The 24,425-nt window shown below is 43.3% G+C and overlaps 1 protein-coding gene across 1 annotated transcript in view; it reads left to right on the top strand.

Moving 5' to 3' along the window:
• The first annotated feature begins 1,545 nt into the window (after positions 1-1,545).
• The window catches only part of ATP1A1 (ATPase Na+/K+ transporting subunit alpha 1), a 32,771-nt gene continuing 9,891 nt past the window's right edge, over positions 1,546-24,425 (top strand). Inside the window, exons 1-12 of the mRNA XM_044000506.1 lie at positions 1,546-1,821; positions 12,104-12,208; positions 12,999-13,058; positions 14,229-14,432; positions 15,494-15,607; positions 16,084-16,218; positions 16,765-16,882; positions 17,787-18,055; positions 18,374-18,572; positions 19,285-19,394; positions 21,800-21,934; positions 22,682-22,874. Of these exons, the coding sequence (XP_043856441.1) occupies positions 1,810-1,821; positions 12,104-12,208; positions 12,999-13,058; positions 14,229-14,432; positions 15,494-15,607; positions 16,084-16,218; positions 16,765-16,882; positions 17,787-18,055; positions 18,374-18,572; positions 19,285-19,394; positions 21,800-21,934; positions 22,682-22,874 (1,654 nt within the window). The 5' untranslated portion in view covers positions 1,546-1,809. The remainder of the gene's footprint in view (positions 1,822-12,103; positions 12,209-12,998; positions 13,059-14,228; positions 14,433-15,493; positions 15,608-16,083; positions 16,219-16,764; positions 16,883-17,786; positions 18,056-18,373; positions 18,573-19,284; positions 19,395-21,799; positions 21,935-22,681; positions 22,875-24,425) is intronic.

A 24,425-nucleotide genomic window follows, 5' to 3' on the forward strand; every position in this document is an offset into this window, starting at 1 on the left:
GGGGTTGCCTCTACAGCAGTCGGTATCACTTCAAATCCAATAGCCTACCACCTGCTCTGCCTACTAGTTTGACGTGTCATCGGAGTAGGTTACAATCTATATTTATAGGACACCAAAAAGGGTTTTCCTCCCTGACTTTCTCCCCCTGCTCCCCCCAAAAGGGGGGGGGAGGAAGACCTTGCACTCACATTACATGCCTGAAATTTGCTTAATATTAAAGCTAGAAGTGACCTTAAAGATCATCTACACAGTTCCACTCACATTCCCATTTAACAGATGAAGAAACTAGGCCCAAGAGGCTGTGACCTTGTTCAAGGTCATACAGGCAGCCAGTCGAGCCAGAGCCAGCAAAATCATCAAAGATGCAATCCTTTTCACCAACATCCTCTTTTTAAAATGAAAATGTCCCCAGAACAAATCGGGTGTGAATTATTGTGAATGAATTTATTAGAACACTTTTTTCCTAATGCTGAGTCCTTGGGCCCTGGAGGAATGGTGGTGTTGATGGGGGAGGGCATCGGGTAGGAGTTGTATGTGGGGAAGTGGGTCCCACATTGTCCCGGGGAAGGCGGGTCTAAATAAGGTAACAGAGTAGGAAGCATTCGGGTACTTGACCTTTGACAGCAGTGGGGGTAGGCAATCAGAAGGTTGACAGAAGCACAGGGAGCTGAAGATCCCCTTCCTTCCCAGTTTCTCCTATTCTGGCCCCGGTGAGGAGTAATTGTGCAGCAAATCTACCCTCCAAACGCGAGTTACGGAATCAGAAGCATTAAGATGAGGAAGAGACCTTTAGAAATCATCTCTTAACACCTCTCTCGCCACCACTTTCCTTTTACAAAAAATAATGGCACCGAGGCCCAGAGATGGCCTAGACCATAACATTCAAAGCTGAAAGAGTCCTTAGAGTTGATTCATCAAATCAACTCCCCCTCATTGTATAGATGAAAGCCCAAGGCCCAGAAAGGTGACTTCCCCAAGGTCATACACTGGCTTAGAGGCAGGGGTGAGGCTAGAACACCGGGTGGAGCAATACGGATCTTTCCAAGCCTAGATGGGGGGAGGGGGGGAAGAGAAGCTGCCTGCTTGTGGGAGATTTCCATCCCAGCTCCGAGGACGCTGGAGGTGTGGGTGGCTCCGATAGCTCCCGGAGAAGCAGCTCATTTCTAAGTGCTTAACTGGACCCACTGCAGCTATTTTCTCATACGTATGCCCGTCACACAGGGCCATTGGGGAGAGGGAGGAGGGAGGAGAAGAGAGGAGAGGAGAAATGAATTTTCCCCCCATTGAAATCTAACCCGGAAAGATCGGCTCCGGCCTGAGCCGTTTGGGGTGGCTGCGCCTCTTCTGCGGCTGCCGGGGGTCCAGACCCCCGGGGACCCCGGTAGGGCGGCCCAGCGCCCGGGGAGGAGGAGCCCGGGGCGGAGCCGCGGCTCCCGGAGGAGGAGACAGGGAAGGGAGCCCGGGTGTCGAGTTGCTCCGGTAACTGTGACGTGCCGGGGCCGTGGGCGGGGCAAGGAGGCAGGTTGCATATTTTAGGAAGTGAGGAGTAGGCGCCAGCCTTAGCTGCAGTGGGGACTGGGGCGCGGAGGAGGCGGACACGTGGCAACTGCAGCAGAGGCAGCGGCGGCAGCAGGCAGCAGGCACCCGGAGCGGGAGCGGCCCGCGCCCCGGTCGCCCCTTCGCCAGCCCCGGCCCCGGCCCCGGCTCCGGCTCCAGCTCCTCTCGGCCCGGCGCCGGGAGTTGATCCTTTTACCTGTTTGATTCCCAGGAGACAGGTCCCGGCACAGCGGGCACCAGACCACCGCAGCCATGGGGAAGGGGGTGAGTGGCGTTCCTTTCTCCACCGGCCCAGAGCAGAAAGCCGAGCCGCGGGGGGAGGAGAAGGAGGAAGAGGGGGAGCGAGCGCTACGCAGAGCTAGCGCGCAGGAGGAGGAGGAGGAGGAGGAGGAGGAGGAGGAGGAGGAGGAGGAGGAGGAGGAGGAGGAAGTGGAGAGGGAGAGGGAGACTGCGGCAAAGGGGGAGGGGTGGGGGGGCGAAGAGGAAGAGGAAGATGATGCGAAGAAGCTGGCACTGGGCAGAAGGCGCTAGCTCTTGAATGTGGAGAGGGCTTTGGAAATGGACATAGGGAGAGGAACTAAAAGGGAAGCGCAGGTTGGAAGGGGTGGGAGCGGATTGACAGGGGACCCTGGGGCGACAGGAGGGTAGAGTGGGCAGCCTCGGGGCTAGGAGCCGGTGGCGGCGGCCGGGAGGCTGGGAGGGGGGCCCCGGGCGAGGCGGCCAAGGGCGGTCCCGGGGAAGGAGCCGGCTGCCAGCTCCCTCCATCCCTGAATGACCCGTTTCCCCGCCCTCACCTCCCGCCTCTCTCCCTCCGCCCCTTCCCTCTCGGTGCGCCTGGAGGGCGAGAACTCCCTTCCTCTCTCCGCCCTCCTACCCGGGGGACGCCTGACTCGCCCGGCCCGAGCTGCCTTCCCTCTCTGCCGCGCCTTTGCGCGCGGCCCCCTCCCCGGTGCTGCTTGGATGGAGCGAGAGGAGGGAGGGCAGCAATGGAGGGAGTCTTGTCTCTCCCCCGGAGCCTGCTGACTACCCCGAAAGGCCTCCTCCCTTCCCCCAACTCCCGGGGGGGGGGGAGGAGAGAGAGAAACCAACCACTGGGTTTTCCCTTCCTGCTGAGGCTCCCCCACCCCTGGGCCCCAGCCTCAGGCTCTTGCCAGCCCGGGTGTGCCTTCTTGGGCGCCCAAAAGTGGCCTGGAAGGCATACTTATTGAGACTAAACGGGGTGCTTTTATTGCTAAGCCAGGACCTGGCCATTGGCACCGTCTCTTTAAGGTGAAGCCTCAAGAAGATGGGGCTGGCACGCCGCTGGGCTTGCTTCCTTGTCTAAAGCCTCTGAGAACATGCCTATGAATCCTCCGCCCTTCCTTGCACCACGGTGGGCTGCCTACTTTCTATGCCCATTTCAGGCTCCCCAAGAGCCGAAGAGCAGACCCCCATATCATATAGAGCTGGGTTCCTCTGCCGCAGAGAAGAGGCGGGGGGGGGGGGGGGTGTTGAGGATTCAATAAAGAAAAAAGAAAGATAAATCCCTGTCCCTGCCCTCCTACCTAATTGTGACCTATGGCGAAACTACTTCACTCTCTTCCCCACGAATCTTCCCCACGAGTCAAAACTGGTTATTCAGTGTTGGGAGCATGTAGATTAGGAAGGTGTAATCTGGCGAGATTAATTAGGGCAGTATTTATCCCTTCAGAAAAATGCCTTTCCTGCCAGACTTTGAAGGCAGGATGTGCCCGGCATGGGTCATTCATTAAGCATTTATTCAGTGCCTACTATGCGCCAGTATTTCTCTTTAATCACTGGGGATACAGAGAAAGGCAAAATCTGATTCTTGCCCACAGAGCTCAAATTCTAAGGAGAAAGACAATATGCAAACAAGTGTGTGCATGCAAGATACATACAGGGAAGGCACTCCCATTTGGGGAAAGGTGGGGGAGACTGATGCAGAATCTGGGACCTTAAAGGATGCTAGGGTGAGGAGGGAGAGAGCACATTGCAGTTATGGGGGACAAGCAGTAAAAAGTCAAGGATGGGGAAAGAACATCCCCAGTAGGAGGAATAGAATGCACCAATCTGTCCTCTTGCCTTAGTCCCAAATAGGAGGAATAGACTGCACCAACTGTCAAATCTCTCCCTCTTGCACCCTGAATGACAATGATTTCTAATCCTTACCTCAATTGAACAAACCTTGAGCAACTAATTATCTCCCCCAGCACCATGTTAGCCCTGGGGGAGATAAAAAGATGAGTAAGATAGAATCCTGCCCTCCAGGAGTTTACAACATATTAGCCCAATCAAAAGGGACAAAATTCCAGTAATTAAAAAAAGTTACTTGGTGCTTTGTACCTCCTTGGATGATGGAATGGATGCTTGTAAATACTCCAAGTCATCCTATAAATGCAGCTCCCCCCCTTTAAATAATCTAGGTATAATTGGGCATTTTTTAAAATGCAGACCTTTTAAAATGATTAATCTCCAGTTTATCTTTGGACAGAAGGGCATAAATTTAAAGATTTGGGGAAAATATTCAGGAAACTGTCAAGTCATGTTCAGTGTTCTTTCCGACACATGCCTGCAGCATTTGGTGTCAAAAGACCTTTCAAAATATAGCTGGAGAATTAAGCTTGTGTTCCTTCCAGGTGTCTTATGGGTAGCTTCTCATTGTAGGCATCTCCTAGTAAATTACAGATAGTTTAAACTCTTAAATGGGAAGAAAATCAGATCCTAGGCTATTGAATTTTAATTAATAAAGTTGGGGTTGCATTTTTTTTTGCATGTTAATGGTTCTTGATGAATGAAATAACATAAACGTTTTTTTGTATCTGTTCCCTCCCCACCCCACCGCAGTGATTTAATGTGATAATCGAAATGTTCAGAAGACTTTCATGAAGAAACTTTGGGACTTTTCCATATGGGGATTAAAATGTGGGTGGAGGGGTTGACTAAAAGGCCTGTTGATAATTGGTTTATACCAGGAAGCCTAAGTTAGCAGCAATTTTTTTGTAAGGTCATTGTTGAGTTAGCTTATGCCTTTCTCAGTTCTCCGCCCTCTGTCCCCCACTTTTTAAAGGTTAAGGAACATAGATGATGACCCTTAATATTTACATGCATATATAATGCCCAGCCCTCGAAAGAACTGGGTTTTGCTATAGGTTTAAAGAAGGACTGAATCATTCCCTAGACAAATTAAAACAATTCTATCAAGTTTTTACTTTGGGCTCTTCGGCTAAATAATTCTGCTTTAAGCTGAAGGGCACTGGATTTGGAGTCAGAACTTGGGTTCAAATCCCAGCCCTGCTGCTTTTACCTGTGTGACCTTGGGCAACCTTAAACTCTATGGGCCTCAATTTCCTTATCTGTAAAAGGAGGAGGGGGTTGGACTAAGTGACCTCCTAAGTACCTTCCAGGTCTAAATCTATGATCGATCCTATTACCTTACCTGGTCTTTGCCACTTTTCCTTTACCTCCCTTTCTCTTCTTCCTCCCTTAAAAAAATTCCCCCAAAGCGATGTTTATGGGTTACCTTTAGAAATTGATTTTTTTTTTCTTTTTTGCAGGGCAATGAGGGTTAAGTGACTTGCCCAGGGTCACACAGCTAGTAAGTGTCAAGTGTCTGAGACCAGATTTGAAATCAGGTCCTCCTGAATCCAGGGCCCCAGACACTAGCTCTGTCCCCCTGGGGCAAATCTTTTATCCTCTATGTGCCTCAGGTTTATCCACTGTGCCACCTAGCTGCTCCCCTGAATTTTTTTAAAAATAAAAATCTTTATTTTTCATTGAGGCCTTTAGAAAGTTGTTTCTTTTTTATTCCTTGATCTTGGTTAGAGCTTCCTTGCAATCTTTGGCCGTGTGTTTGAATATTAACTTTGGTAATTAACTGCAAAAGTATTCTACCCAGAGGAGTGATTTAATAAGGAAAAAAAAATCTCTATGAAGATTGCACAAGCCAGGGGACAAGCCGTCAGCAGAAATCCTGGTTGTATTGTAACATTATCAGCTGCCCTTTTGGAGCTCAACTTGAAAGTGTGACTAAGTACCCTCTGGCTGTTAATAAAACCTAGTACTTTAGACTCTAAAAATTGTAAATGGAGTCTTGAGTGGAAAGTTTGCCTGGGCCTGGCCACATGCAAGTTGTATGATGGTAGGAACTAGTTATTCAAACCGGAGGGGTGGAGGAGAGCTGAGTTCTAGATTGCATCACACCCTTGCCTGGTGATTGTTCAGTGTGTTACACTGTAACAGCCCCGAGGCCTCTTGGGTTCTCAGTGTACCTTTCTTGCAAGGGTGTAACTGCTCTGGGTTACTTACTGTTTGCTATTTTGTACTACTGCTTGCCAGCAACTTGGTAGCACTAAGGTGACTGCCCTCTCTTTAAATTCATACATTTCCTCTGGGTTATAGATATATTGCCAAGATAAAAAACCTGAAGGTTATCTAATTAGTGCACCTCCTACCTCCCTTTCCCTATAGTTAGACTTATTCCCCGTGGCCCCAGGGGCTGATGCTGGGCACTTAGTTTGGTCATTTCAAAGGTTGAATATTGAAATGCCCCCAAATTGGCACCCTTCCTTGCTTCCTTCTTGGCCCCTGCCCTTTGGGATAAAAAATAGCTAGAAACTCGTTTGACCAGTAAAATTCTTAATTGTAAGTTTATTTGGCTATATTCACACCTCACTAAGGTTCCAGCTATAATCCATGGAAACTAATCCACATTGGAAAAAAAAATTGTGTCCGGAAGGGTGGATGATTGATCCAGACTCAGAAAGGACCATTTGGGAGAGGAAAACAAGTGGAAATACTGGTTTACGATCAGTCTTTTACTTTGAAGTAGAGGGGGCTTTCATTTTTAACTGAGATTTATGATGTGAAGATGAGATCATGGGATAAAGAGCAAAGGAAGGAAGAGTCCATCAAATAAAGGCAGAGTAAAATCCTAACCCTGCCGACAGTTTTGGGCTTCTAATTACCACAAAGAACATCCAAGTGTATAGTGTAAAGAACATTTGACCTTAAAAGACCTAGGTTTGAAGTCTCTTCTGCTACCTAGGCTGTGAGACCTTGGGCAAGTCATTTGAAAAGGACAATGACAATGCCTACTGAATAGCTAGCATTTATATAGAATTTTAGGATGGGCAGGACACTTTGCATATTTATTTGGTCCTCAAAACAATTTCACAAGGTATATACTCCCACTTTATAGTTGGGGGAAAACAGACACAGAGGATAAAAGATTTGCCCCAGGGTAACAGCTAGTGTCTGGGGTAGGATTTGATCTCTTGAGTTCTTTTGTTTTTAATGGTTGTTTTTGCAGGGCAATAAGGGTTAAGTGACTTGCCCAGGGTCACACAGCTAGTTAAGTGTCAAGTGTCTGAGGTGAACTCTTGAGTTCTGATTATCAAGTCCCATGGGTACTCTTTCCCTCTGGGCCACAGGATTTTTGTGGGGATCAAATCAGATACATGAAGCAGTTTGTAACCACAAAGCCCTATATCAATGTTTCCCCACATTGTCACTATTAGTAATATCTTGGGTTTGAGTCTTTTTACTTTGCAAATACAGTGCCTTCTTTCTTGATTGAAGAATGCATTTCTGTCACTGGTCGAACCCTCTGCAAACAAATCTGTAAATCCCCCCCCCCTTTTTTTTTTTAAACTGGCTATTCAGATTTCCAAATGGGGAATAAGCCAGCATGTTTTTGCTATAGCTTCCTTCTACAATGGTGTGGCACAGATTGATAAGCAGCACTAATGTAGATCAGTTGAACCTCTGTTTGGAATGCATACATTTGGGCAAGGAGAGAGGTAATGTTGAGCAAAAAGAATCTTCATTCCATTTCCTTCATGTCTGTTTCTGGGTTTAGATAAACTTCTAAATTGTGAGTTCAGTTGTATATGCCATGTTCGAACATAATCCAGGTTTTCCCTTGCCCTTTTAGACTCCTTAAGGTCCAAAATATCTTTGCTTCAGTTGTGTGTGTGTAATAAGCACACAGGCATAATATGTGACAAACCCTAATAGGTTCCCAGGTGTTGATGCTAAAAATGGCTTAAGGTTTCTCATTTCAGGAAACATCCTTCTGTTCTCACACCTTTCAGTTTTATCTCTTTCTGGAGTAAGAGGAAGGAGAACTAAGACAAGTTTGGACTTTCTCTTGTTGCTTTGAATTGACTGGATGAGAGGAAGTGTATGCTTTGGCTGAAGTCAGAGAAAATGTTCTTTGCATATGACTCACCTAATTAGTTGTACTGAATTTTTTTTCAAGGCTCTGGAAAATAAGTCTTTTCATTCCTTTGATTTATTGTGATATACTTGGGGGTAGGTAACTAATAGAACCTGGAAGTTACCAAAACATCCTGTCCCTGTCCCACCTCCAGCAGCAGTTGGGGTTGGAGTTGGGCTGGGGGGAGGGGGGTAGCACTTGGTTCTGTGGACCTTAGACTATCAAGTTCACATAGCATAATGGGGAAGCAGGCTTGAGCCTTCTCTGATTCCTTTCCTCCCTCCCCCAGGCTGGAAATGTTACACAAACAACTGAGACAATAAGGGTTTTATGTCCACTAATAAGATATAAGTTCCTAAAGGGAGGGGAGGATGTCTTTTTAAATGAATTTCTTGACAAAATTAGCTTTCCTTCACAAGTCCCAGTCCCTGACTTTTCCAAAGTTCTCTTTCTCTTGCATTCCTTAGCCCATCATCCTTTTCTATAACCAGGAGAGAAGGGGGTCTAGGAGATGGTGTTACACATTGGTGTGTGCTTAGAGTGAATAGGATGGTTGGGAAAGACCTTGGTTCAAATCTTGCAACTTTTAAAACATGTAATGGGGGGGAATAAAATATATTCTTTAAAAAAAATGGGGGGGGGGCAGCTAGATGGCTCAGTGGATAAAACACTTGGCCTGGATTCAGGCAGATCTGAGTTCCAATATGGCCTCAGACACTTGGCACTTGCTAGCTATGTGACCCTGGGCAAGTCACTTAATCCTCATTGCCCCCCCCCCCCAAAAAAAAAAAATTGAGTAGGTCTGAGATGCAGGGATAGTGAACTTATAACATGGAGAATCCATTTTGTTAATCTATCACAAGCTACAAAGCATTCTCTTGATCTTTTTTTGGGGGGGGGGATATGCAGAAATCACCAAAGAAAGGGAGAGATGCTAGGAGAGCTTGCTGGATTCCAATTCGAAGCTCATTTTTCTCACTGCAGTCACTTATTTTGTAAATGAATAAAAAAATCCAAGAGACCACAGCCCTGGTTTGGGAGTCAGGACTCTGAGGCAAGGCTGTGTCATTCCCTTAGCTTCAAGTTTACTCCTTTAAAATGAAAGGGTATATAATTATATAAATGCTGCCAGTAGCTCTCAGTTACTGGTAGTATTTATTCCACTTTGAGGTTTGCAAAGCACTTTACACGTGTTATGTCATTTGATCTTCACAAAAACCCTATGAGAGTAGGTACTGTGATTATCCCTATTTTCAGATGAGAAAACAGACACAGATGTTAAGTAACTTGCATGATCCTAAAGCAGGATTCCAATTCATGTCTTCCTGATGCCAAGCCTAGCACTCTATCCACTGCATCACCTAGGTGCTTACAGTCTCAGGCACTGGAGATAAGACAGACTACAATAAGAAGCAAACAAACAAACAATAAAAAAAAACCCACCACCCAAGCCTAGATTTTCAGGATTCCTTTCAGTTCCATCTCCTCTATCCAGGTCCTAGGATGTGAAGCTTTTCCTAGAACCTAGATATTTATTCCCTAATTTAGTGGCAGAGATGGGGGTGGGAGGGTGCTGTAATTAAACAGATCATCACAATTGATTGGCATCCCAGAATTTTGACTCGGGGAGATTTCATTTCTAGAGGCAGTTCATTTCAGTTGCACTTTTTATTTCAGACTCTCCAAACAGGTGATTTGAAAAACTGAGCTCCTGAAGGGCTTCCCAAGGACCCTGTTTTAATTCCTTCCACTGCTGACCTTACTTCCTAGTCCAGTCCCTCCATCCTCTATTGTAGGAAAGAATGTCAAGAATGTTTCCTCTATCTTTAGACGCATTTCATTCTTAGCTGATAAGATAGACTGAGCTAGAGAATTGTCCTGTCCTTTGGAAGAAGCCTTCTATCTTACTTTCACTCACAGCTGCAGCTGACCTTTAAAATGTAAAGGCCTTTATTGTCTTTATTATAGTACAGTTCAAGGCCTTTTTTCCTTTTTTTTTCCCCTTAAATGATTGGGGGAAGGGGTGGTAATTGACTAGGTTTTTTTAAACAGATTGCTCTTCCTAAATTCAAATAGATAGCAATTTGACACTATATCTTTCAAGACTAGGTTTTATATTGAAAATGTACCTATAGCCAACAGATGTTCATTTCATATGTAATATAATTTAATGATTACTTCATGAGCAATATAACTTAATGATTGCTCTGTTATCAGAATGTGCACTTTTCATTACAAGGAAACCAATAGGGGGCAGCTAGGTGGCGCAGTGGATAAAGCATCAGCCCAGGATTTAGGAGAACCTGAGTTCAAATGTGGCCTCAGACACTTGACACTTACTAGCTGCATGACCCTGGGCAAGTCACTTAACCCCAATTGCCCCACCAAAAAAAAAAAAAACCAACCCAGAAAAAGGAAACTGATATTGTTTGGGAAATGGTTCAAAATAAATCACTTTGTGTACATTTTGATAGGCTGGAGACCCATCCATGATGAAGGATTCCTTCCCCCCTCTCATATCCAGTCAGCTGCCAAGCCAGAACCCTTCACAACACCTCTCACATCTGTCCTGCCTTCATTTTGGCCCCCATCACTTTTCGGGGGGGGGGGGGTGTTGGGTGATGAGGGTTAAGTGATTTGCCCAAGGTCACCACAGCTTACTGTGTCAAGTGTCTGGGGTCAGATTTGAACTCAGGTTCTCCTGACTCCAAGGCTGGTGGTTTCTCTACTGGACCACCTAGCTGCCCCTGCCCCCATCACTTCTTGGCCCCCCCCCCCCCATCCTGCAGTAATTGACCTGCCTTTCCTCTCCAACACACACAGTAGCCCAATTGGTAATTAATGCTAAAGCCTTGATCTGGCCATGTCTTCCCCTCCCCCCAAGAAGCTTCAGTAGCTCTCCATCCTAGGATTAAATGCACACTCCTGTTTGATTTATTCACAAATCTAGCTTAGGCCTCATCTTTTCAGAGCAACTTCATTTTTCATGTACTCTGGCCCAGCCAAACTACCTGCTGCCTCCTATGCAAAACGACACAAGATTTTTGGGATACCCTGTATTTAGTATTACCTTATCGGTGCATGTTCTTTCCCACCCCTGCCCCGAGTAGAACATAAGCCCCTTGGGGTGGTTCTTTTTTGGTCTTTGTATCTCCAGCACCTAGCACAATGCCTAGCACATACTTAGCACATTTCTGTTTAGGCACAGATGGAAACATTCTGTGTAAGGTTTTAGAGGGTTTGGTTTGGTTTTTTTCATTTTGTTTAAAACCATTCTTATTATTTTTAACTGGATTTAAATGATATCATTTGCCATGAGCAATGAAAGGGACTTTTCCCAGGCTGGAGTAGTTCTAATATTCATTTGGCCTAACCTTCTGTGGCTACAATTTGAGCCAAGCACAAAGACAATAAGGGCATCCTCTGAAGAGACATGGGGGGGGGGGGGCTGGGGAGGAAAATTCTAAATTTAAACTATAGAATCAACATCTAAAAATGGTTGCAGTTTTTAAGTGGTGTAGGTGGATCCTGTGAATTGTGTGACAATGCACATACTCTTCTACATCCTGCTTATGTCAAAACATTTGCAGTAACTTGTTCCTTTTTGTAGGTTTTATTTTCATTCTGTGGGTTGGCAGAGGAGCCCCCTACCCCCACCCCAACTTTTTTTCCTAAGTGGGGGGGAGACTCAATCATTCTCTTAAATTAAGCCTGTCTTCTTCAGGGTTTGAAAAAAACAACCAAAACTTTATTCTCATGTGAATGCTAAAAAAAGATTTTACTTTGGTGCTTGTGATTTCTATCAATATAGCTACAATCCTCAAAATAGGAAAGTGATTACTTACCATGCAGCTTGTCCTAGGCTTTATGTTGAGAACTGAGGATGTTGACACCTGTTTCCTTAGCTCCATCAACTGGAAACTGAAGGAGTGGCAGCTGAAGGAGTGGCCCTTACATCTTTCCCACTTGCCTCCTGTGAGCATTCTGCCAAGTCTCCCAATATGAGTCCTTAGGGAAGGGATCATTACAAGAAAACTAGATGTGGCCAACAGGACAACAGATGATAATCACAGAACTCTTAAGCAAGACTCTAATCCATCCTCCTCATGTTTTGACAGATGAGCAAACTGGAGAAAGTAAATTGAGACACTCCTGTGTTAAGATTATAATTTAGGCCTCTTGACCATTTATTTCAGCCTTCTTTTCATACCACACCATGGTGGCCTCTTCTATAGAATTATTCACTTTGAAATCCTCTGAGATGCCATTTGGCTTTGGCCAAAGGACCAATTTTAAAGAATTTTTCTCTTCTCCCTTACCCCAAAATAGGTCGGACGTGATAAATATGAGCCTGCAGCAGTGTCGGAGCATGGAGATAAAAAAAAGGCCAAGAAGGAGAAGGACATGGATGAACTTAAGAAAGAAGTTTCAATGGTAAGGTTCTTCAGAGGTGGTTATACAGATATTGTGCACTCCTACCGTTAAAATCTTCCTTAAAAATGATCTTCCAATTCACAGAACTGGTTTATTATGGCATTGAATGAATGTGGATTACTACTTGTCAGGGCATGTTGTAGAAGGAAATTTCTCATTCAAGGATGGGTCAGACAAGATGGCTTCTGGGATCCCTACCAACTTGGTGATGTCTGTGATTCTAATGGAATTACAATGTTTTAGAACTTGGAAAGGGACCCTCAGGACATTCAGTTTAGAGGTCACATTCCAGACTTATAAAATCATGGCAAAAAGGATATTGTCATAAGAACAGAAATGACAACTTTGGTAAACACACTGCAGCTTGGCATTTCTTGGGTATCTTAATGAAAAGTTAGAAGGCTGACCCCTTGGGATGCTTCTCGCTATTTACAGGTTGGAAAGGTCTCAGCTCTCAGCCTTAGTTAATTCTATTATAGAGTAAAAACCTTATGATCCTTGGGTAAGGGGAGACTTCTGAGGCATCTCTCTGGATGATCCAAGTTTGTTATCATAACAGATCAGTTGAGAAAGAAGAGGTTTGACTATTTCATAGTACTTGCATTAATCAGTGCCACAGTACCAGCCTCAGGTTGGCTTTCTGTTCGTGTAGGTCAGCTTTTGACATCGTGAACTTTTTTCCACTGACAATCATGAAGCCATAGTCTTTAAATGGATAAGGAAAGTTTAATAGCTGAACTAGCTTTGAGTCAACCCCTTATTCATCCCAAAACTTGCTTGCATTTTTCAGGAGGACCATAAACTTAGCCTTGATGAGCTTCATCGGAAATACGGAACAGACCTGAGCCGGGTAAGTGCAGCTCTACTGAGTATATTCTCCCCCTTAGCATGTGTTCTTTTGAAAGATTTGAACTTTTTTTAAAATCAGATTTGCATTTGGTTTCTTTTGCTTACCAAGTAAAAAATATTCTTTAAGATCCATATTAGAGAGGGGCGGCTAGGTGGCACAGTGGATAAAGTACCAGCCCTGGATTCAGGAGTACCTGAGTTCAAATCTGGCCTCAGACACTTGGCACTAGCTGTGTGACCCTGGGCAAGTCACTTAACCCCTATGCCCCCCCTCCCCCCAAAAAAAGGATCCATATTAGCCCCAAAGTACAAAAATAATGCCAAAACTCAAAATGATTCCTGTGGTTGTGCAAATTCTGAAAGTTAGTCTTCCAGTCTTGAAATGAAAAGATCAGAGATAGGCCTGCTTCATTGCATGTACAGAGGCTGATGGTATGTCACATTAATAAGTGACTTTAAAAGGCAATTGTCAGGTTTTCCTGACACCCAGATACTTATAGCAAAAGCTTTAACGAATATAAGATAAATAAATAAAATGATAGCTTAATAAAACAAAGATGTTTTTGAAAGGTTACTTTGATATGGAAGTTTTCCTTAACCAGGTATTTATACAGGGAAGAAAGGGAAGAAATGATACTTCTATTTTTAAGTTTTATTGATATGCTTTGTTTCTATATTAATCTACAGCTTAGAAGATCTCATTCAGTAGAAGATCTCTTGTTAGTTTTACTTAATTATTTTACATGGTCCTCATCTCTGATAATATATTTCACATCTGATGGTACCACCTTTTAAACTTTTTTCAATTAACAAATTTGGCGTTTTTTTCCCTAATAACAAAAAAAAAGCATTCTCATTGCCCGGCGTCACACAGCTAGTGTATTTGAACTCAGGTCCTCCTGACTCCATGGCCGGTGCTCTATCCATTATACCACCTAGCTGCCCCTCCCCTTGCATTTTGACTGAAGTTTATCACCTTGTGCTAGATAGAACCAGAATGCATTTCAGAGGCTTATCTGGTCCAATCCTTATTTTGCAGTTGAGGAAAAAGCCCCAGGGAGGTTAGTTTGCCTGAGGTTGGTATATACAGGAGAAGGCCAGGTATGAACCTAACTTCTCTGACTGCTTTCGGCTCTATTAGAAACGTGCCTATTTCCATTCTTCATCTCAGGGTCTAACAAGCGCTCGCGCTGCAGAAATCCTGGCCCGAGATGGCCCAAATGCCCTCACACCTCCTCCCACCACTCCCGAGTGGGTCAAATTCTGTCGGCAGCTCTTTGGGGGTTTCTCTATGTTGCTGTGGATCGGAGCTGTTCTTTGCTTCTTGGCCTACGGTATCCAAGCTGCCACTGAAGACGAGCCTCAGAATGATAACGTGAGTTTCCCTCCATTTCTTGGTTGGGTGACCAGGTACATGTAAGACACAGTGTCTGTTTCTTTATTCCCTGCCTTCCCTTTCCCTTCTCATTTTCAAGCACTGTTAGTGATACATATATCTCTGTGAAAAGCTAGTGTCAGTAACTTGTCTGTCTTTCTTTTTACAGGGCTCTCTTTCTCTCTCATTCTCTCTCTGCCAGACCCCTCAGCTTTTCCTTCTACCTCTAATCACTGTCTTCACATACTCCCTTCCGTCCCCATCCTGCAAAGCACTCGGACAAAGTTCCACCTCACCCCGTACTTTGCCATTGTGAACCAGCCATTCTGCTTACTATGACTTTGGAACCAGGCATCCTTGCACATGCGAGGCAGCCCCTGCTCCCCAACGGTGTTGATGCTATTCCACTGATCAGGTCGAAGAGCTATGCTCAAATCAAGCCCACATCTCACTTAGCTTCAGCAGTTTGGGAGTCAGTCAGTCAATCTTCCCAAACCCTGTATATTGTTGGGAAGCAGATCCTCATTTTAAGAAAGCCAAGGATGAAACTGAACTGTGGAGGGGCTCTTAGGAGTAGAGCTAGAATTCTAGAAAAAGAACTCAGATCAGCTAGTCCAAATTCCCCAAACTTTACAAGTGATGAAATTGAGTGAGGCTCAGAGAAACATAAAAAGTCTTTTACCAAAAGTCACACAGGTATTACAGAAGTGGGATTTAAATGTAGCTCTGTGTCCCACTGTACCAACCTACTTCCCATTTGTGACTTCCCAAAACATTGTAGCAAGATAGTGATGCAATCTCTAGGCAAGTAGCTTTCATTCTTACTCATTTGATCATCTAAGGACCCAGTGTAGCTATAGAGGGTAAATCAGTGCTTTCAGCTAAATGAAACCACCAGGTCCACTTTCTCAAAACTGAAATTTGAGACTCCCTTAGTTCATGTTTTGTCCACTAACTGTCAGTTTCATCTTTCACCTTGTAACTTGTCAGTGGGTTGAACTGAAGGCTACCACATACTTGGTCCCTTAACATCTTCACTCACTTGGCTCATTCCTTTCCAGCTCTATCTTGGCGTAGTGCTGTCTGCTGTCGTCATCATCACCGGCTGCTTCTCCTACTACCAAGAGGCAAAGAGTTCAAAGATCATGGAGTCCTTCAAAAACATGGTTCCCCAGGTAGCTGATCCTTTCAGTGGTCCATTTCCCAGCTGTCACCTGGGGTAGTGATTAGCCTCAGGAATGTTCACTAGCTTGGCGTTCTGGTTCTCCAAGTATTGAGGCATGACTGATTCCAAGATAGAGTCGGGCATTCTTTCAAACTAGGTCTGTTTTTCTTTTAACACTGGAAAGTGATATGCTAGCCTGCTTACTGGTGGAAAATGTGTAACACTTGCACTACTCACCAATAGGATTGTTGTGAGGAAAGCACTTTGTAAACTGTAGAGATGTATTTAACTTTTTGAAGGAGAGAGGAAAATAAACACCAGTTAGTTAGACTTATTTTAAGGAAGCAACCAGTTCTTAAAATCTCTCTATGGTAAAAAATTATAGAAGATAGTGTTATATTCAGCCTTTATAATTTCTTGATTTTAATGTTTTTAAGCTAGTGAGTTTCCCCCATATTTAATGGTACAAAATATTTCCTCCCAAAGCAAGCCCTTGTGATTCGAAATGGTGAAAAAATGAGCATAAATGCCGAAGAGGTTGTAGTTGGCGATCTAGTTGAGGTGAAAGGAGGTGACCGAATCCCAGCTGATCTCCGAATCATTTCTGCCAATGGATGTAAAGTATGTTGAGTTTTTGTTTCCTTTTGTCTCCTCCCTACCCCTTTGCTTTTTCATATTTCTATTGATTAGTCTGGTAATAGGAGGACTAATAGGGGACCCATTTACCCCTTCTGTGACCAAGGACCCCCACTGGGAGCAGACAATTACCTACCTGTTCTAATGGAAAGCTTAAGGAGTAATAGGGTAGTCATAGTTTATCTTGCTAGAAAATGTTGTGATTTCCTGTCTATGCCAAATATACTATCTTTACATAGAAAGTCATTAGAGGGAAGATGGAAAATGTGAAGGGGCCAGCATTTTGGCAAAAATCTCTGGTCATTTTGAGTCTCCTTGCCTATCTGAATTTTGTTTCCATAAAGCCCATAAATCATGCTTAGGCACATGCTCCTGGCAAGATGTCTCTAGATTTTCACACCCTGACCACCATCACATACAAAATTTAGGTTTGATTTTTCACTGAATCTTGCTAATAGACTACAAGAACCCAAGAGGTGTATGTTTCTTGCTGCTGCATCAAAAATGATTTCCACTTTTTCATTCATACAGGTAGACAATTCTTCCCTCACTGGTGAATCTGAACCACAAACCAGGTCTCCTGATTTCACTAATGAAAATCCACTGGAAACAAGGAACATTGCCTTTTTTTCTACCAACTGCGTGGAAGGTAGACCATTTTGGACAGTTTTGCAAATATTATGCATATTCAACAGTTTGAGGTTTATCTTGACAATTGTCAAGAAACTGTAGTGTTTACAACTACAAACCACTGTTACTGTCTACATCTCTTTTAAAGTAATCAATCCAGTAAATGCAGTTTAAAAAACTAGCACCAAGTGGCTAGTTTTTTCCTCAGTTCATTCCCCCAACCTCTTCCAGTTGGTTCTGGTTTTGATCACCAAAACAACAGTTCTCAAAAAATGGCCTGGGGACCTCAGACCCTTTCAGGCTGTGAGGTCAGAACTGTTTTCATAATAAAAATCTGTTTTTTTGCCTTTTTCACTCCTTCTCTCAGAGGTATACAGTGTGGTATTCTAGGGTCTATATGAGCATGGAGATCTAGCCATATACAGAGACACTCAGTTAATAGTGTGCCTTAATAGATATAACCAACATTAACAAAAGCTCTTTGGGGGGGTCCTTTGATTTTTAAGATCAGAAATTTTGAACTAGTGGTCTCATCTGGGATGGACATAAGAATTAATTTCAGTTGTTCTCTAAGTATTTGGATAAGGAGGGAAATGCCATCTTTATTTTCACAAACCTAATGGAAATTTTGCATTTCCTTCAGTTAATGGATATGGTAACAAAACATGATTCTGAAAAGGTCCCATCTTCACCAGACTGACAAATGGGGTCTATTACATAGAAATTAGGAGCCCCTGAACCAGATAGTGACTTTGCCCCCTCTTGTGGGAAAGAAGTTCCTTTAAGGTCACAAACTTTTTCAAGCAAACAACCGTTTGAGTTCTCTGTAGGCACAGGTAAAGAGTCCATGAATCCAGAGTGTTTACCTTGCAGTGTGCTAAAGCATGAGTGCACCTTTACCAGTACAATGTTTCCTCTCTAAGGCACCGCCCGAGGCATCGTTGTGTACACTGGAGACCGCACTGTAATGGGACGAATTGCTACACTTGCATCTGGGCTAGAAGGTGGTCAGACTCCCATTGCAGCAGAAATCGAGCATTTCATCCAGCTTATCACTGGTGTGGCTGTGTTCCTGGGAGTTACCTTCTTCATCCTTTCTCTGATTCTTGAATACACTTGGCTGGAAGCTGTCATTTTCCTGATTGGTATCATTGTTGCCAATGTGCCAGAGGGCTTGCTGGCCACTGTCACGGTAAGAGGGATTATGGGGGACATGGACTTCTGGGTTAACTGATAACATGCAAAAAGAAATCATGACTTTTAAGACTTTAAGAATACATTTCTTCTGAGACATTGTGAGAATAGTTATTATTAATACTCAAAGTATGCCTGGAATTAAATGGCTATGTTGGTTGTCCAATACATTTTTATTGGTTAGTTTATTCTTGCAAAGGGGGCAGAACCTGAAAGATATTCCTTTAGATAAGGAAACCCGAAGCCCAGAAAAGTCAAGCTAGACAGACCTTGGGCAAGTTAATCAAGTTAGAACCAACTTCTTGACGTCTCCTAGGTCTGTCTGACTCTGACTGCCAAAAGAATGGCCCGGAAAAACTGCCTGGTCAAGAACTTAGAAGCTGTGGAGACACTGGGCTCCACGTCCACCATCTGCTCTGATAAAACTGGAACCCTCACACAGAATCGGATGACCGTGGCTCACATGTGGTTTGACAACCAAATCCACGAAGCTGACACCACAGAAAACCAGAGCGGTAAGAGCTATTCTGCCAAAAGTGGCCAACAGTGAGCACGCAATCACCGTGACTGGGTTTAAAAGCCGTGCTCCATTTGGGGAATAAAACATTTTTATAACAGTACAATAAAAAGATGTGTTCATGAAACTGCAAATCTGCTATGTATGATTTGCTATTCCTTTCAAATACACAATTATCATATAAATTTTTCTTACCCCTTTTCCCAACACCTTTAGAAAAAAATACATATATAGGTAAAATTCTAAACAATTCTGTTTATCAGTTTTTTCTCTTAAAATAAAGTTGCCCAAAGCTAACATCAGTTTTGATTATTGTCTTTTTCAGATTCTAGTGTGCCAATTGAAAGAATAACTTTCTTTAGAATTGAATGAGATTAGACTAGGGTCACAGAAGTCATTCAGAAATAAGATGGATTAAAAAGGCCTTAACTAGAAAATAGAAAAGAACCTTGTATTTTTTATGCCTTTTGGTTTTTACACCAGTCATTTTTGAGTATCTGTGTGCACAAACCCATTCACAGCCCACTCAACTCCAACAAATAACCCTAACAAAAGAGAAAACAGACCAAATGTGAATATAGGCAACATTCCATGTGTCCTCTACTATAGAGTAAGGAGTATTTAGTATTTATTTACAACAGGACTTTTTTCAAGGTTCATTTAAATGAATTACTTTTTAAACATACAGTATCTGTGTCTCTCTCTCTCAGGTGTCTCTTTTGATAAGACTTCAGCTACTTGGCTTGCTCTCTCCAGAATTGCAGGACTGTGTAACCGTGCTGTGTTTCAGGCTAATCAGGAAAACCTACCTATTCTGAAGGTAATCACCATACCTTAAGGCCTCCTACCCATCTGAAATAACAAATTTGGGAAGCTCATTTTTGAGAGGAGTGTGTGAGGGTGGTTCAGAAGAAATACAATCCATACAAATGTCTCAGGTTTAGCTACTTGACACTACGTTGTTTAAAGACCTCAGATAGTTTTTTGATTGGTGGAGGGCAGACCTCCATTTCATAAGTGCAGTGAAACCCTTATCTTTTCCCTATACCTTTAAAAAAAATACTGGAGGGGGGCAGCTAGATGGCACAGTGGATAGAGCACCGGCCCTGGATTCAGGAGCCACCTGAGTTCAAATCCTGCCTCAGACACTTTAACACTTACTAGCTATGTGACCCTGGGCAAGTCACTTAACCCCAATTGCCTCACCAAAAAAAAAATACTGGAGGAATGGAGATAGTCTTGGAGAACTATTTTTCAAAGACACCTAGCATTAATACTCAGGTACATTTTCAGCATATGCAATGCTCAACACTGAAAGCTGATTTCCTTACCAATAAGAAACATTCATTTATTCTATTATTATTATTATTAACTTGGACTTACCGCTTTACTGGCAGATGACACAAAGAATCACTCGGGAGTCCAGTCACTCAAGATAATCTCTAATAGGCAAGACTTGAAAGTGGGTCTTCTCATTCACCAACTTTCTATCTTCTCTGCTAGGGTTCTTTAGCTATTGTGTAGCATAGTGGAAAGAATACTAGATATAGTGGGAGGAATACTAGAATTGAAAATTTGGGTTCCATTTCCAGCCCAACTTTTGTAACCGTTAGTGTGGCTACATCCCTTAGGAGTGGGGAGACCATGTTACAATATCTTAAGAAGTTAGACCATTTTACTTATCCACAATTTGCTTGGTAGTCAAACCCCGTTCTTTTATAGCTAATTTTGTCCATCATCTTGGCCAGTGCATTTCTGGTGAATATCATGAATTTCTTGATCTGTAAGAAGAAATTTTAGGCCATAGGCCATTGACCCTGTCCCCTTAGTCTGAAAATGAGCTGAAAGAAGACCAGTAGGTACTTTTGGCTCTAAACTAAGGCTACCTCTTGGGATTTTAGTAGTTGAAACTTATTTGGGGTAATCCCCTGGGGTTAAGAGGTAGCCTAGTTAATGGAATAACACAAAGAGGTAAGGTCAGTTAGGGGACATCTAGGCAATGGGAGTGAATAAGAGCTTCAGGACTGGTTTCAAGTCTGACCCTGGGCAAGTCATTTAACTTGGGTTTGCCTCAGTTTCATCTGCAAAGTGCAGATAATAGCATTTATGGGGATCGAATCAGATAATAATTGTAAAGCACTTAGCACAGTGCACAATGTTAGCGTTACTCAGCATTAGGTAGTCACAGTAGTATCTTTGGTTGGGAGTTTTATGATACCTCTAACTCACAAAAATGGGGTTTTTCTTGGCATTGAGTTAATGTAGAGGCCATTGATCTTGGGATAAACTTTGAGATTCTCCTTTTGCTTACTTTTTTTTAGGAAGTGGAAATTTCCTAGACTTAGAGATGCATTAGGACACCCCTTTTTATGGAAAGAATTTTCTGGCCTAGAGCATTGAGAGGCCAACAATAGTTTGGTGGCAGATGTACTACCCAGATCACACACAAGCTGGTGTTTGATAATGATGAAGATGGCACAAATTGACTGTTTTAGTAACTAGAGACTTCCTTGAGATGATCCCATTGTTTCAAGTTTCTGACTCTTCACAGACCCCACCAGTCAACTTAGAAAGTTTTCAGCATGTTTGTATAAGCATGACCTAACATCTTTGGTAGTAATCTGAAATGTTAGACTTCAACTAAAGTGTTGGCATGGCCACAGGGCCTTTTGGTTATGTTTTGCTCTTTTGGCTTGGAGCCTTTAAGCCTGGACAAATTTGCATGAATAAGATAATGCTTGAATTACGAGGTCCTTCAGTCTGCTCTTGAACTCTTGAGTGCTTGCCTAACATATAAAAGGCCAAGTGAATTAAAGTAGAGGCCAACAATGTCCCAGTGTGGGACATGTGCAGGTCTGTACCTAAAAATAGGGTGGGTCAAAAGTGGAGAGTCTTATTCACTAAAGGGGCAATGGCATATAACCCATACTGTTGTCTTGTAGCTTTTGAACAAAGAAAGGTTTGGGTAGGCCAAACTCCTTAGCCAATTACTGGTACAAAGATCTTCCCTTATTTTCTGCCTACCTGTACTCTCTCCCCCATTGTGGGTGTGGGGGGGAGGCAGGGCATATTCCCATTTCTTTTTGCTGTTTAATTTTCCACAGTACACTGAAACATAATAGAAAAATTAATGTGCCTGTGAAGTTATTTATCTTATTTCTCAAGGCTGTCTTGCTCAATGCTTAAATCTTCATGTCATTAACAGATAATGTCTTTTGTTTGCAGCGGGCAGTTGCTGGAGATGCTTCTGAATCAGCCCTCTTAAAATGCATTGAAGTATGCTGTGGTTCCGTCAAGGAAATGCGAGAGAGATACGCCAAAATTGTAGAGATACCCTTCAACTCCACCAACAAGTATCAGGTTAAATAAGATTTCTTTGTGTGGGTTGGTCCCGGGGAAGAGGAGAAAAGGAAGATGGTGGGGAAAGGAACCATTTTCTTTCAAAAGATTTCTATTTTGTAGGAGTAAAATGCCCTTTAAAAGCAAGCTGCAATTATGTCACTATGCATTCGCAAACATTCAAGTTTGCCCTGGACCAAAATATAGAATGCTTCTCTCTGGCTTTGAATTTTAACAGAAAAAAATTATTGTTCAAAATTAACTTTTTCTTTTAGATGTTGATTGAATTTGTTATGACTTCATTTTTAAGGCATGGCTTCAGCCATTTTCTAAAGTTTATTATAAGTCTAGGTTTATAAGCTACATTTGTTTGGTTTTCCCTCCTGTTCATTGGAGTCCTCATTTTGAAAATTGACCTAATTTAGCCTCTGGTCTCCACGTTATATCATCTATGCACCTTCAAAGTGCATCCTTGATTATTTCATGTGTGGTCCTTCTCCACCCTATAAAAGATGCTATAACTTGTGTTAGGGGATAGGAACCATGATTTCATTAGTATAGAGCACTCCCAGGATGCCTCCTTATACCAAGAGAGGTTATCACCTTCTGTAACAGTTTTTGAGCCTGTCTAGTGCACTCAAGAGGTTAGGTGGCTTATCTAAAGTCACACAGCTGGTATGTTAGCCACAAGTGGGACTTGAACCCAGGCCCCATCTATTTCTCCATGCTGCATCTAATTTCACTTGGACATTGCACAATCTCTTTCAGCTGTCTATCCACAAGAACGCAAATGCATCTGAACCCAAACATCTGCTGGTGATGAAGGGTGCTCCTGAGAGGATCCTGGACCGCTGTAGCTCTATCCTGATCCATGGCAAAGAACAGCAGCTTGATGAGGAACTAAAAGATGCCTTTCAAAATGCCTACCTGGAGTTGGGAGGCCTTGGAGAAAGAGTACTAGGTAAAGAGGTGGGGCAGTGTTCTGTCTCCCCAAGTGTAGAGACACCATAAGGGGAAAAAGAGGGACTTGTCCCCAGGCTCTCGCACAACCTAGGCACTTTCTCGATTATTGCAGGCTGTGGGAAAGTCCTAATATTGCTTTATCTCTGAGGTTCAGCTTTTGATACATGTTGCAGTGTCCTCTGGCCTTCCCAACCTCTCTCTTCCTCCTTAACTAAAATATATTCCACAAGCTCCCATTTTTAAACTCATTCAAAAAATTATTTCTCAAACAGCTGGTCCCTAAGCACCCCTTCTTTGCAATTCTATATTATCTGTGTTGTGATTATTTATTTGGTTTGGTTTGTGGTTTTTTTGTTTGGTTTGGTTTGGCGAGGCAATTGGGGTTAAGTCACTTGCCCAGGGTCACACAGCTAGTGTCAAATGGCTGAAGCCGGATTTGAACTCGGGTCCTTCTGAATCCAGGGCTGGTGCTCTATCCACTGCTCCACCTAGCCGCCCCCTGTGTTGTGATTATTAATGACTTCTAATTGTCTGGCCACCTTATCTGTCTATGAGTGTGATCAGAGAATACAGATGTTAAAATATTAGCTTGAACAAAGCATGATTGGGTCAGTCCTCTGAGATAGGGTGGACAGAAGGCGGCCTTGTCCCCATTTCTTCAGCCAAGGCTATTAGTATACAGAATATTGAAGTGGTTTGCAAAAGACCAAAGGGACTTGGCTTCGGCCAAGAGGATTCCTAGATCAGATAGATGTCAACCACTGGACTAAAGGTTCTTAATCTGGGGTCCAGATAAATTTCATGGGGTTTGTGAACTTGGAGGGGGAAAAGTCGTTGTTGTCACTAACCTTTGGGTTTTTTGGGTTTTTTGCGGGGCAGTGGGGGTTAAGTGACTTGCCCAGGATCACACAGCTATTAATTGTCAAGTGTCTGAGGCTGGATTTGAACTTGGGTTCTCCTGAATCCATGGCCGGTGCTTTATCCACTGCGCCACCTAGCTGCCCCTTGGTTTCCTTTTTGATCTTTTTTGGGGGGAAAGGGGGTGCAGTTGGAGTTAAGTGACTTGCCCAGGGTTATATAGCCAATAAGTGTCTTACCACCTACCTGCCCTTTCCTTTTTAATTGGATTTTATAATCTGCAATCAAAAGCATTACTCTGAATCTGAAATTGTAAAGCATGTATAAACAAAAGTTGAGAACTATCTTTACATGTAATGGAAAAAATAAAATACCTCATACATTTAAAAAAAAACAAAGCATTACTCTGGAAAAAGAAGCAAGGGCATATGCTTCACCAAACTGCCATACATAACGTCCACATCAGACTTGGAGATTGTTATCCCCCTGTCTTCTCTAGTCTTTTCATAGCATCTGTAAATTTAGAGTCAGGAAGGGATTTTAGAGCTTCATCTAGTTCTACTTCTCATTTTATATGAAAGAAAAGTGAGGCCTTCAAGTAAATGTCACCCTGGACCTCGATTCAGCATTCTTTCTGGCCCCCCCAAAATGCTGGTGGTCCAAGAAAGTTACCCATTCGGAGGGGAAGTAA

The sequence above is a fragment of the Dromiciops gliroides genome, chromosome 4 (assembly GCF_019393635.1).
Source record: "Dromiciops gliroides isolate mDroGli1 chromosome 4, mDroGli1.pri, whole genome shotgun sequence".
Classification (NCBI taxonomy): Eukaryota; Metazoa; Chordata; class Mammalia; order Microbiotheria; family Microbiotheriidae; genus Dromiciops; species Dromiciops gliroides.